We start from the raw sequence: 14,867 nt of genomic DNA, 5'->3' as shown, positions 1-14,867 counted from the left end.
GTATCGCACAATCATTGTCGGACACTGCCTGCAACTCATTAACACGCAATCATTGTGCGCCACTTTCCTGACTTGTCATAGATAGGTAGTCTCATTTGGAGACTAAATCCTTCGTGATGAAGGAGTACTGGTTCATATCAAGGAGGGAAGTCATTATGTAAAAAAAAATAATGAATTTTGATCAATCAGAGACTACAGAACTGATGGTTTGCTGTGTAAGTTGTCTTTTCAACACATACAACAGATGGTTATCCGTGTGTGTTGCTTTTTCTTCCCAAATGGCACTTTGGTTGCCATGTATGTTGTCTTTTCGTCCCACACGGCATTTTGTAAGCAATGTATGTTGCTTTCTCATCCCAAACGGTTGATGGTATGCCATCTACTTCCGCACTATCAACCACTCATTCGCATCAAAGAGCATCTAAAATACTTTGGGTAGGAAGTCTGATGAAAGACCTCAATAATAACACCTAAATAAAAGCTAATTGGTAGTCTATCCTTCATTTTGTAACACTTCGGAGCAATTCCTATGGAATGAACAAACTCAGAGTTTGTTCATTTTGATCCCACTATGGAATGAACAAACATGGAAAATGGATGTTCAAATGAACAGATTTGTTGGTTTGAACATCGAGTCGGAACAACCAGCACGCGTCTGTGGAAATGACGGGCATCATTTCTACCAACTCTGGCGTCTGAAAGAATGATGCTAGCATTAGAAGTTCAAACTCCCGCGTTAATGCCACAAACGCTGAGTGCAACTCCATTTCCTGAGATTTCTTTTACTACAACTCGCATGCTATATTTCATTTTTATATTCTTTAACTTATTATTATATTATAAAAGTCTTACACCTCTTATACTTTTAAAAATTTTATTATTATTATATTAAAATTAATGGGCGGGAAATGGAAGGAAATAGTGCTATGATTGAAAAGTAGCACTGGGTGTTAATTGTTTGAGCGCACGACTGATCTTTCGGCGCCCGCGTTTGTCTGTCCAACGCCCGCGTTTTTTTTAAACTCCAACGTTTGTCTTTAGCTCGCGCGATTAGTTATCTAACGCCCAGTACTTTATCATAGCGGAAAAGCCAACTTGACCATCCAACTGACTCAACAAAAAAATGACTTTAGCCATGCCATAAGAATTGCCCTAAATAAAAGGTAATTGGTAGTCTATCCTTCATTTTGAAGGAATGACACTATGCATAGGATTTGGTCTAAGAAAGAGAAAAAGTTACAAACACCGAGTCAAATTGCATAATGATAAAGGTTCATACTAGTCAACACGTTTGGCATATATGGACACGAACACAACAACCCACGTTAAGAAACACAACACAGCATCATAGATTTTTGTCCATTGGGTACGTCTGACAGAAACTCTCCCAGCATGTTTCACGGAAAAGTTGGAAATTCGTACCTCGTTCAAACACTTAATATGCCGTTAATGCCGACCGGAATTTTCTACCATGCTCTAGCAACGGAAACTTCTCATCATTCTAGCAAATCTATGAAATTTACAATAGCAAAGGCGTAAAGTAAGAAACCCATCGATGAAATTTCAAAATTTTCCTACTTTTTGAAAGAAGAAATTATTGAAAGCGCTAACGGCCTGTCGACTTTTCCTTGAATTACAAATTTGAATTTGTTTCCATGGAATGTGTTACTAGTTGTTATCGACAACATGGAAAGAAAGAAAGAAAGACAGCAAAAAGATGGAAGAAGACCCACAGATGACAACTTCACAGCTGTGTGACCAACTCAATCCATTCCAGTCTTGATTAAAGGTCACATTCACTCATTAACCTTCCAACCTGTTAAACAACCTATGTACAGCCCTACCCTTCCAAATAAGGTGGTTTTTGGCGATAAAGCCAAACTGTCAAAAGGGATATATCAGGAACATCATTTATTATTTTGCTTCTATTACAATGCCCTTATCCGATATACGGTGAGAGGTGTCCCTAGCTAAATTCTAAAAATATTAGGAACGAATGATAAGTTGTTGAACGGTCCAACTATGATTACGGGCAGAATCATAATAACTGACCGCAAAACTCTCCTAATCAGTCCTTCGTCCTTCCAATCTTCTATAAAATCCCATTTTGCTTCTCCACATTACTCCTCACACAAAATCCTTTGCACTTCTTCTTTGCAATATCACAAAGAAGTCTTGCAAAACCTTAAAAAAAAAAAAAAAACAAATCCGAAAACTAGGAAATGGAATCGACATTGAAGATGAGAGTGTTCGTCGCAATGATCTTCATGGTCATGGCTGCTTCAGCTGTCCAGAATGTTGCAGCTGCTGATGCACCTGCTCCCAGCCCTGTCTCTGATGCTGCTGCTGTCGTTCCTGCTGTTTTTGCTTCATTTACAGCCCTTGTTTTTGGATTTCTTTTGTAAACTTGTTGCTTATCATGATTTGTGTAGATCATAGAAAAAGATTTATTTCTCATTCTCACAATGTCTCTCCAACAGTCCAACTTGTTGGTCGGTTGATACATTGTGATTTTTTGAGATGGCTACAATTCAATTTGTTTTGTGTGAAATTTCTTGATACCAATTTGATGTAAACATGAAATTACATTAATGAAATTGGTTAATTTTTCTATAAACTTTTTGTTTCGTTAGATAGTCAGGCAGAATATACACCGGACCGCCAAATTATTTCTAGGGAGAATTGGAAAAATGCCCCAAAATTGGATGTCCCGTTGAGAAAATGCCCCATCAAATAAAATTTATGAAAAAATGTCCCACCGTTACACTTTTCATCCAATCCTAGTTAAAAGGTCAAACTGTTGACACATTCGGGATTGCATGTGCGAAAAAAGAAACGTTTCATTGTAATCCAACGGCTACTGATATGCCATCTAATCTGTTTAGTGTTGATGAATAACACGAAAAAGAATTCATCTACTTCTTCGTTCTTCTAAGCCCTTGAGCAGAAAACTGAATCCTGAAATCCCAAAATTTATGAACCCTAAAAATCTATATCCATTACAATTTACAAACCATTGAAAAAGTTGATTATATGGTTTCACAGAAAAAAAAAGAACCCAAATCCTGTGAACCCTAAAAAATCAAACTTCATCAGCTACAAGCGTTGTTGAGTTAAATGATCTAGAAGAAGGTAAGCATCGGAATCACGAATTGGAAACGTGATTTTAAATTAATCGAAATCATTTATATCATCGGCATTGTCATCAGTAGTAGGTGTAGTTAAGCTTTGAGGAGGAGGTCAAAGGATAGGAAATAGATGCAATAGAGGTAGAGACAATGGATTATCAGGGGTTGATGAATTGTTTTACATTCTCAATCAATCGTTTTAAGGTTTAATGGAGGAGAAGACACAGTAGAGAAGAAGCCCATCGGAGAAGATATTGACTATTAAATGTGAGGAGTTTGACCATTTAACTGAGATTGGATGGAAAATGTAACGATGGGGCACTTTCCCATAAGTTTTATTTGACGGGGCATTTTCCCAACGGGACATCCTAGTATGGGGAAGTTTCCCAATTTTCCCTTATTTCTACTTAGTTGAAAAGAACAAAGGCCAAAAATAATTTCTCAATTTCATACTCTTCCTTATAAATAGAATCTAGTACTTTGACTCCCGTCTTCTTTCCTCATAGTGGTCTTCTTTGCTCAGACTGAATTGTTATCTTCTGCATTTATTTTTATAATAGAATGATTATCTTGGTCATTCATTATTTTTATTTTCCCACCCTCCTTCCTCTCCCATTTTTACTATACTGAATATCTCGGTATGGAATTGCCAAGGTGTTAGTAGCTTTGCAATCATCCAACATTTAAAGGGATTGGTTGCGCCATCCAATCCCAATATTCAATTTCTTTTGGAAATATTGAATACTCAGCTAATGAAAATCATATAACCAGCCTCGCACAATCTCTACAATTCCATAATCTAGCCTTGCGCAATCTCTATAATTCCAGAATCTCTCCACTGCATCCAAGATTGGAAGAAGATGAGGTATGCGTTTTCCACAATTCTGCTTTAATTCCAAAATTGGAAGAAGATGAGGTATGCGTTTTCCGCAATCTCTATACACCGGACTCACCGCCAAATTATTTCTACTTTTTTGAAAAGAACAAAGGCCAAGAATAATTTCTCTATTTCTTGTAATATTTTCTGGATTTTTATTAAGAAATGAAAATAAACAGATTTCTCAATTTCATACTTTTCCTTATAAATAGAATCTAGTACTTTGACTCACGTTTCTTTGCTCATGTGTCCTTTCAATACTGAATTGTTATCTTGTGCAGTTATTGTTATTGTTATCTTGGGGCTGTCTGGTAACCATTATTTTAATGGATTATCATCTTATAATCCATTATACAGATTATAATGGATTTTATATGTGTTTGGTAACTATTATAATAATTGCTTATTTTAATCATAATGGAAAAAAATCCATTATTTCCATAAACAAGAAAAAGTTGTTTTGAAAATTTATTATAAACAATTATTTTTTCTAACAAACTCAAATTGAATTTTTTCTTCTTATTTTCTCTAAACTATCAAGAGAGAGGCAAAAAAAACAACATATGACTAAAAAGAATCCTAGATCATTGTTCTTTCTTCTCCTTTTCGAGATCATCATTCTAAAATAATCAATTATTTGAAAAAAAAAAGTGTTTGGAAAAATTTATTTTTAAAATGATTATACCAAAATCATTTATCAATTTATGATTATTGATAATCATAAATTTTACCAAACAAGGCCCTTGTGCATTTATTTTTATAGAAACCTATTATAGGGGTTCCAAGGAAATAGTTTTGAAGGCTCATATGGATTCAAATATCCTACAATAAAGATAAGGGGAGACCTAATTCATAAGAGGAATATCAAAATATCCTTAAGTCATTAGAGAATAAATCTATATTTTCATTACTCTCCTTTAACTCATCAATCTTCTTCTTCCCCATCGCCTCCTTAATCCATCACATGCAACACCAAATGATTAATCCAATCAAGATGAAGAAATGAACAATCAAGGAGTTGAAACACCACTTAATCCACACGAAATGACTTCAATAAGGTAAAATCAAAACCCCCATCTTATTTTATTGGTTTTATTGCATGAATATTAGATTCGATCGATTTAGGTTTTCAAAAAAACAGCTTCAGAATTGTCTACGGTTTGGAGTTCTTAATTTCCAAACCGTGGACACTACATATGATTTGAAAAATGCAAACTTCCAAACCCTAGATTTAACTGCTTCTGCATATGGGTTGGTTTCCAGACCGTAAGTTAATCTTCAAGCAAAAATTGAAAACGAAGATTCCCAACCGTGGAGTTCTATTTCCAAACCGTAAGTTGAACTGAGTTTTCATACTGTTTATTTTTCAAACCGTAGGTGAATCCTTAATTGATTTTTTTTGGTTTTTTTTCCCTACCGTAGAATGCTATTTCCAAACTGTAAGTTGGATTGTGATTCCATACGGTTTGTTTTCCAAGCCGTAGATTGCCCTGAGAATCTACGGTGTGGTTTCCCTACCGTAAATTCTGGGTTCAAAACCCTACGGTTTGAAATATTCATACTTCCAAACTGTAATCTCCACTTAGGGTTTGGTCGATAAATTTTCACCACCATAGGTTGGCTTACGGTTCAAATTTGGGGGTTTTCAAAAGCAAAAATAAGAGACGGATTTTCTTAGTTTTTTCTTTTTATGATCGTCATCTTCATCACGGTGGAGAAGAAGAAGAGAGGATGAAAAATAATAGTTTTTTTTTATGATCATCATCTTCATCATGATTTATGAATGAAAAGAGAAGGAGGAGATATAACAGATTTAGTTTATTTTTTTGTATATGATCATCATCTTCATCATGATGAAATCATGATCATAGTGTTTATCATGATTTATGAATGAAAAGAGAAGGATAAGATAATAGTTAATTTTATAATTCATGGAGGGCATTTTAGCCACTACAAAAAATAGTTGGATATGGGGTTTTCTTGATTACTATTTCATGACCAAAGTTTTTGTCATCTTGTGAGCCCTCAAAACCCATTGTTTGGAGCCCCTATAATAGGTTTCTTTTTATATTCCCAATATAGGATGATTATATTGGTCATTCATTATTTTTCTTTCCCCACCCTCCCTCCTCTCCCTTTTTTTGTTTTTTTCTTTTTTCTTTGGAAAATAGGACTTAACCCTCATTCTATTAATTCATAAAAATGATTGATCTTAGGAATCTGAGTACCATTAGCGGTTACAAGATTAATACAATTCTTAATGTATAGATTGTTCAGAATAGCAATTAGCGCATCTCCTTTCCAGATGTGTTTAACAACATTTCGGTTACGAAATATGGAAATGTCTGCCGTTTTATTTATAATGTACCTAGAAGTTAACATAAAAACACTGACCTTAAAATTAATAGCATTAGTTGTTTGATTTTCAAAATCATTACTAATCTTATATCTGTTAGAGCATTGCTCGGTCGAACCCACCAAGCGTTGATATGTCAAGTTTGGTTGTCATGTTTTAGTGAATCAAAACTCATTTAAAGAGTCGCTTGATTATTTGCTAGAGTCAACTTCGTATAGGTAATCTAAAAAGTTACTAGGATATGAGACGTACAAGTATTATATGAAGACTTGAAGAATGTGAAGAAGTAAAGAGCTACAACGACGACATCATCCTTCCACTTGAGGTTAGTAATATTTGACTTGAACTGTTTCATTCCTAACGTATCTTTCAAGTCGTGCATATTGAAAACATAACTGCGAAGATGTTAATGATTATACTTTAGTTAGACATGGTATTAAAGAATTATAATACGAAGTATAACGTCTATCTTTTGAACTTCGTATATAAGACATCGACATAATCGTATGAATGCTATTGTGATTATCTGTATGGGTATGGATGAAGATTTCGTCCTAGGAAACAATGTTTTAGATTCGTTTAAAGGAAGTACAATTCATAAACTTGTTTTATGAATCGAAAGGGAAATCGCTAGGCTTATTAGTATTGTTATTCATTGCAGACCTTTGGATTACCAATATGTGTGTTTAGTATAACCGCTCATAACTTGTTTATGTATCTTGGTAAAACTATTCACAAGGCCTGACTTTTGTATTGGTATGACTTTTATTAGTGGAACCGATCTTAAGTAATCACCTGAGATGGTATGATCGATATTTGTAATTGGTGTGACCATTCCTAGTCATTGGGTAACCGATCCTAGAACTTGTTTGGGACTGAAAAGGCGAGGGTACCCAAATATACCATAAGCTAAAACTTTTCCTACCTATAAGTCTTTTCTCCGAAAGTGATTGTCTATGGACTGAGTCGAGACAATACAACTAATCGGTTCACACTTCGTGTGATCGTCTATGGATACGAGATCGAGACAATGCAACAATGAAGTATGTTTACTTGATAAAAGGTTCGGACTTAACCAAACACAATAGGATTGCTTATCAAGTAAATAGGAATTAACGTTTGTGTAATTTACTTTAATTATAATAAAACAATTATAATGCGGAAATATAAAGTAAATGACACAACAAGATTTTGTTAACGAGGAAACCGCAAATGCAGAAAAACTCCGGGACCTTGTCCATAACTGAATACTCTCGGGATTAAGCCACTACACAAAATTACACCTAACTTCGTATAATTGAGACCAAGCAACTAAACCAATAGTTCATCTAGTTCTGTCTGTATCCCCACGCCTCCAAATTATAAATAAGTCACGTACTTGTAACAATTCCTTTGGTTCGTATTCCAAACAGTAAAGGAACAATAAATCAGTTTGGTATCAACTCTATTCAACCAAGTGATATGAGTCGGACAAAGGCTCTTCCGTTTATATTAACATAAACTCCTTCGTCAGGTCCTTAGATCTATCTTATGTTCAATTACCGAAGTAATCGTTTAAGATTAAGACAACAACACTCTTAATCCAAAGAATTTTATTGATGCCGATCTACTCAATTAATCAATCCAATCTACCACAAGGATAAACCGATTATTAATTGGATCCTCTTTTACCAAAACAAGTATTGTGCACACCAAAGATTATAAACCCAAGTAAGATCTTCAATATCTTCTTTGTCTTCAAATCTTCTTAAATCTTCAATAAAAACCTGCACACAATCACTTGAATCTCTTGTGATCAATCACGCACAGAACGGAGTCTGTTAACAATGGATTATCACAAGATCGTCTTTAGAACTAACAACAGTCTAAAGATCCCTGTCGAAACTCTGAACTAGTTTGAGTGAATCTTATATCAGAAGAGAAGATCCTCAAGCATAAACAAACTAGGTGCAATCAGATTTAAACCACCATTAGTCAATCAAATCAATCGAAAATAAAAGATAAACCGCAATTATCTAGTTTCCCACGAATGATACATGCTAGAGCTTCTCAATCCCAAAGAAGACTTTAAACTGAGCGGCCGTAAGAGATTTCGCCTAATAAGGTTACTCTCCTCTTCGAATAGGCGGCTACACCAGTAATAACAACAAAAGAGGAAGTTTGTTGTTACGTAGGATTAGTTTGCTAGAAAGGAAAACTTCAAGTATTTATAGACAAGGAAGTTTGGACACCAAGGAATTTCCAAAACCGAAAATATTCTCAAGATATTCATTAAAGCACAAATTCGGTTTCCATAATTCCTGGAAATGCGTTGTCCAAAAATAATGATCGAAATCTCTCGGAAAATCTAATTAGTAAATGCACATTACTAATTCTTGTATTTCCCCGCAAAATGAAATTAAGAACCTTAATTAAAATATTCTTAACTTACTTATGTTTCGATCCTGGGATTTTCTTCATTTAGCTATTAAGGAATAACTTTGAACAATTAAAGAAATAAACATTCACAACACGTGTTCAAAGTATGTCGACATCCTTACTTTGTAAGTTCTCTTTCACTCTTACAACCTTGAAACCGATTTGCCACACTTCCAAACAAGTTTAGAATTGGTTCATCTGACTTTCAAGAACTATGTGATTGATTAAACAACCATTGAATCACAATCATGGGTTTAATGGTTCTACCAAAACAAGTTTCGGTTCTACCTCCATGTGAGTATTGTGCATAGTCACACTAGCTTTCCAAAATTCGGTTGACTAGGTACTAGGAATGGTTCCCCACATATATATGGTTTCTAACTTATATGTGTTGCACATGTCCATAGGATCCGTCCCCTTTGTCTAAAAACGTGTTGCACATGTCCATAGGATCGGTTCTCCTTTATGCTATAAACCTTGCTGCACCTCATACAAGGATCGGTTCCCCTTTGTGATATACTGCACCTCTTACTAGGATCGGTTCCCCTTTCCTAAATTTGGTTAGACATAACACAAACCCGATCATAACATCTCAGGTGATTACTTAAGATCGTTTTCACTAATAAAAGTCATACTAATACATAAGTCAGGCCTTTGTGAATAGTTCTACCAAGAACACAAACAAGTTGTGAGTGGTTATACTCAATCACACATATTGATTGTTCATAAGATATGAAATGAATAACAAAACCAATAACACCTGGAAATTTCCTTTTTCGGTTCACAAACAGGTTTATGAACTTACTTCATTAGAACATATGTAAAACATTATTCCCTAGGATGAAATCCTCACCTGATGCCCATACATAATCACAATAGCATTCAAATGATTATGGCGATGTTTTATCTACAAAGTTTAATGGTTAAGCAATAAACCTCGTATTTTATTCCTTAATATTATGTCTATCTAGAGTTCAAATATGCTTCGCAGTTATGTTTTCAATATGCACGACTTGAAAGATACGTTAGGGAATGAAACAGTTCAAGTCAAATATCACTAACCTCAAGTGGAAGGATGATTGTTGTCGTTGTAGCTCCTTGCTTCTTCACATCTTCAAGTCTCCGCAATACTTGTAATGTCTCATATCCTAATACTTTCAAGCTAACCTATATGAAGTTGACTCTAGTACATAATCAAGCGACTCTTAACATGAATTTTGATTCACTAAAATATGACAACCAAACTTCACATACCAATGCTTGGTGGGTTCAACCGAGCAATGCTCTAACTATGTCCCCCTTTTTCAATTTTAGTGACAAAACTCTTACATCATATGGATAAACAAATTACAAGAATTCATTACACATACGATTGATTCCTGAATCCAACAACACAGTAAAATTGCTTACATTCAATCCTTGAAAATGTCGTTGTTGACATCATAATAACAAATCAAATACTCCCCCTAAGGAAGATAGGTAAATATTCAATCTGCACGTCTTTGTTATACCAATTAATATGACATGTTACTCCCCCTTAGTCTGTGCTTTCACACTTTCGTTAGATAAACGTTCAATCACCACTGTTCTTTTCCTTAGAGATACCAATCAATATAAAACCAATGCCAGTATTACTTGTTTACTCCATATATTTCTCCTCCTTCTTGTCACAAAAATGACAAAAAAACGAAAAAAATAAAGGACAACACGAAAAGAATCTTACATATCTCAATATACTTGCAACCTGTATAGTTAGGCACGAGGGTTCCACACATCATGTTCTGATAACCAATATCAAAACCGAAACTACAAGTAGTTTTATTTTGATATGTTACCAAGGAAACATTTGTCCGAAACAATTTTTCCACTTTAGTTTAGCAAAACATAAATCAACTAAGCATCTTAGTCCCTTTCCTAAACCGATTATTCAAAAACAACCGCTTAATTCGATAAGACCGAAATAAAGATAACTCTATTTTTCTCATCAGGTTCTAATTATCCATAAACTTAGACCTTTCAATTTTAAACAAGAAAAGTACTAGGTTAGTTAACTAGCATTTCTTGTTAAGGCATTTAATTGGACTTGAATAACCGAAACCTCACTTCGATAAGTCTAACTAAGATCATAATTAACTTAGTTTCTATTATCCAGAATCGAATTGACTAAACAACTCATCTCGTACACTTTTTATTTTGTTAAGCCATAAATAATTCATACAAACTAACATAAATCAACTTGCATAATTATTCACCTCAACCGGAAGCAATTGAAACAACATAGACATTAAAAGCAACGCAATTGCACCGAAATTTTGTAATCTTAAACAATTGATATCATACAAACGCAAGATAACAATAGTTTTTCTTAACCGGAACCAATTGAATTACACACAACATCAATTGTACCGAAATTTTGTAAGCCTAAACAATTGATACCACACAATAAAGCAAGATAACAATAGTTTTTCTTAACCGGAACCAATTGAATCACACACATCCACACACACATCATGGAATAAACATCAATTGTGCCGAAATTTTGTTAAGTAAAAGCAATAAATATATTGATATAAACTCAGGCTTTTATTAAACAGGAAAACAATTAACTAACAAGATTGTTACCTCAAATTTCGTATTCACTTCTCCAATATGTTTGTATCTTCGTCCAGGGAGAATTTATATCGAAATATCATCACGTTGTCATCCTTATGCATAAATAAAAGAATAACAACAACCAACCTTTACCAGGGAAATGTTGAAAATCGGTTTTAACAATTGCAAGAAAAAGTTGAAAACGATCGAAATACATATTCTTTTATGCTAAACCAAAACCGATTCAACATATTGTGACTTTTCACATATTGTTTCTACCAGAACCCCTCATGATTCTTTGATAAAGCCTACCAACATGGGCTAGAACTTAATCCTGCTAAATCAAAAAGTCACCCAAACCACAAGGGTTCACAATATATGAGATTGAATATTAAGGTAGTAAAACCGAAATCAAACATCCCATAAACATTCATAGCAATAAGATAAAAGCATTCAAGCACAAGCTATGTAAACCGAAAACTATCACAAGAAAAATTACCAATCAAATAATTTTGTTCATAATAGTTTTATTCATAATAGACCAATACAATCAATGAAAGAAATCAAAAATTGATGTCTATTATCCTAGATTAAGTAATACAACAAATAACTTAATCTCTAGTGATGCTCTGGTTGTTCACTGAGGTCTCTTCATTGTTCAAACTCTTAACGCATGTATCAAGATACTTGTCCGCAACCACTTCTTGTTTTTCAAGTCTTTCAACTTGAATCTTCATATCAGCAATATCAGCTTTTCTTTCCTCAATCTTTTCTTTGAGCCAATCTTGATTTCGAACCGTTATAATGAGATTGGTCCTTAGTTCCTCAAAACCCTGGATGTAGTCAACGAATCCACTTGGTTTTGGTTGGATCTTATAGGTTGTAAGCCAATAGACATGACTTATCTTGTGATCCAACTGAACTATCAGAGTCATAATCAGATATGATGCCTTTCTTCTTTCTCTCTGTATTGATTCCTTGACAATCCTTAACCTTTTGAGCTTCCTCCTTATTATCCTTTGAGACATTTCGAGTTATTGGAGGCATGCTCGGTTATGAATAAACAAATATAAAGGATTGATCAGGGTTTCTGATAGACGCATTTATGTGTCTAATTTGTCCTCAATGTTTTGTATTGTTAGTACTCGATTTCGTACTTATTATGGTGTTTTGTGTGTTTGTAGGTATTTTTTGGGAAATAAATATTGTTGGAAAATTCGGCTCGAAAAGTTGCTCAGAGCACCTCCAGAGGACAATTGTTATTCGGACTCTCACTATTGGTTAAGGGGCACCTCAGTTGGACACCTGCTATTCACACCCCAGTTCAGGATAGGGGGACACCCCTTCTTCTTCAGTTTGAAAACGTGTTTTGGCTGGAAATATTGGCAGTGAAGAACATAATTTTGATTCGATTTCTAGACATCTTAGGAAGAGATTCAATGGTTGTTATTCATGGGGATGACTTTATGGAGCGTGACAGACATGGTATGATTGATATTTTCGGTTAAAATTGGCTACAATATCGTGTGGAAGAAAACAGAGGAGTGAACAAAACACGGTTTTTCTGGTGGATGTGGCGTGAAGATATCAGCCCTGCACGAGTATACATCCTTGTAAACATATTTTGGAGCGTGTAAGGAGTGTGTTTGGATCAAATCAAGGCTCGGAAGTTTAAAAAAAAGTAAGAAAATATTCCCGAGAATATTTTCCTTAATGCCGAGTAATGAAGAATCATTCGCACTTATGAAGGTTATTTCTTGTGCATGACAGGCTATAAAAGGTGTAGAGGATCAGTAGAGCGGAGGACGGAAAGTTTCTGAGAGTTTAGAATAACAAGAGAGGAGATTGATCGTGTTGCAGAGAAAACTTTTCTGCTGCTGTACCAAGAACACGAAGAACATAAGACGCACATAGAGCAGTCTTATATGCTACAGTGACAACGATATCAGACGAGGGTCGCAGAGATACAACAACAACAGTTCTTTTTTATCGTTCTTTGTAACAGTGTTTTGCAACAATTATAAACGTTGCAAACACCCGATTTTCATTATTTTCTCTCCATTTCATCTTTGTAAACAAATTTTGAGCATGAATCAATATTCTGAGCAAGTTTACACAATAATGAGCTAAACCCATCCTCTAGGGCGACGGAGGAAGCTATTTCGCCAATGAAATGTGGTAATCTCTATTTTATTTTATTTATGCAATTATTATATGATTATTTGCCTTGATAAATAAATAAAAAAAATGGTTTCTGTTAAACAATTGTTATTTCAATTGATGGAGCATGCTAGCCTAGGGTTTTGATGTCCCGTACTTTCGATTTACAATTGTTATTTCTAAAAAATCAACTTTTGCAATATTAAGAATCAATTTGAATGAAGGATTTGCATAATTATAATTAGAGAATATAAATCACTTTGATATTGGTAATTAGTGGAATCCATAGCCCCAGTATTTTTCATATCACTTTTATTTAAGCTTCCTATATTTTTTATTTAAAATTAAGTCTAAAATCTGCTTTCACAAGTCTTGAACGAATCTTATTACTACAACAACTTTGAAAACACATCAATTTTTGGTGCCGCTGCCGGGGAGCGGTTGTGGAGTATTGTGATTGGTATTTTTGATTTTGTAAATAGTTAGGTTTTTATTTATTTTTGTACAATATTTTAATTTTTTTTTAGATTTGTTTTCCTTTTTATGCGTTTCTTTTTGTATTTCTTTTCAGAGAAATTTTGAGGATGATGACTTTTTTTGGGGAGACGTCACCTAAGATGACGTTGGCGGAATATAAGCGTCGAAAGTCAAATTATCAGGAAACCTCATCTGAGATGATGCTTGCTGAATATAAGCGTAGGCAACGGTATGGAGTTTCTGCTCCACATGAGGTAAGTGAAGAATCCCCGCTAATGATATATGAGAAGTATTACAAATACACACCACTTAGTCTGGAACAAAGATTGAGAATTCTGGAATGCCAAAGATTATTTAATGATGATGATGATCAGTCTTGTATTAAGTCTCTGTTCCAGATAGAATTTGTAGATGACCCTATGGATGATTGTGTAGATGATTTGCCTAATTCCACAGATGAATCCATCCCACAAGATAATTCACCCAACTTAGAGGTTGTTTCTAGACTCCTAGACTTCCAAAAGTTGCCTAATTTAGGGTTAGAATTGCGTGCTTCTAAATTGTTGTTGGATTACTTTGCATCTAAATACCCAGAGGATTTGCCTGTTCCTGAAATCGTGCATGAACCAATTGATGTTTTCCCAGTCCCAATAGTATCCCTATAATATATTCTTTACACACTTCCTTGTGTTGTAAAAACTTGGTTTGGATGTAAGTCTTTGTTTTTGATAGTTTCAGTGTCTCCACATCGTTATAACATAAGTGTGAAGCTGTCATTTGCAAATGTTGTATTTTGGGTCGATCCCCAAATTTTCAGGCTATTAGTGTATGAGGATCCTTTTTGTACATTCCAGTAGGT

General features: G+C 34.5%; 1 protein-coding gene across 1 annotated transcript; it reads left to right on the top strand.

Moving 5' to 3' along the window:
* Window positions 1-2,127: 2,127 nt before the first annotated feature.
* On the top strand, window positions 2,128-2,617 carry LOC113321317 (arabinogalactan protein 13-like). Its single transcript, XM_026569212.1, has one exon. The coding sequence runs from the start codon at window positions 2,223-2,225 to the stop codon at window positions 2,403-2,405; it is 183 nt and encodes a 60-aa protein (XP_026424997.1). The 5' UTR covers window positions 2,128-2,222; the 3' UTR covers window positions 2,406-2,617.
* Window positions 2,618-14,867: the final 12,250 nt, after the last annotated feature.

Source organism: Papaver somniferum, chromosome 11 (assembly GCF_003573695.1).
Source record: "Papaver somniferum cultivar HN1 chromosome 11, ASM357369v1, whole genome shotgun sequence".
In the NCBI taxonomy this organism is placed as follows: Eukaryota; Viridiplantae; Streptophyta; class Magnoliopsida; order Ranunculales; family Papaveraceae; genus Papaver; species Papaver somniferum.
The sequence above is the reverse complement of the archived record's forward strand: the minus strand, read 5'-3'. Positions and strand labels throughout refer to the sequence as shown.

Bases quoted from the DNA above. Each gene is read 5' to 3' on its own strand.
- LOC113321317 (XM_026569212.1), top strand. From the start codon at position 2,223: ATGGAATCGACATTGAAGATGAGAGTGTTCGTCGCAATGATCTTCATG.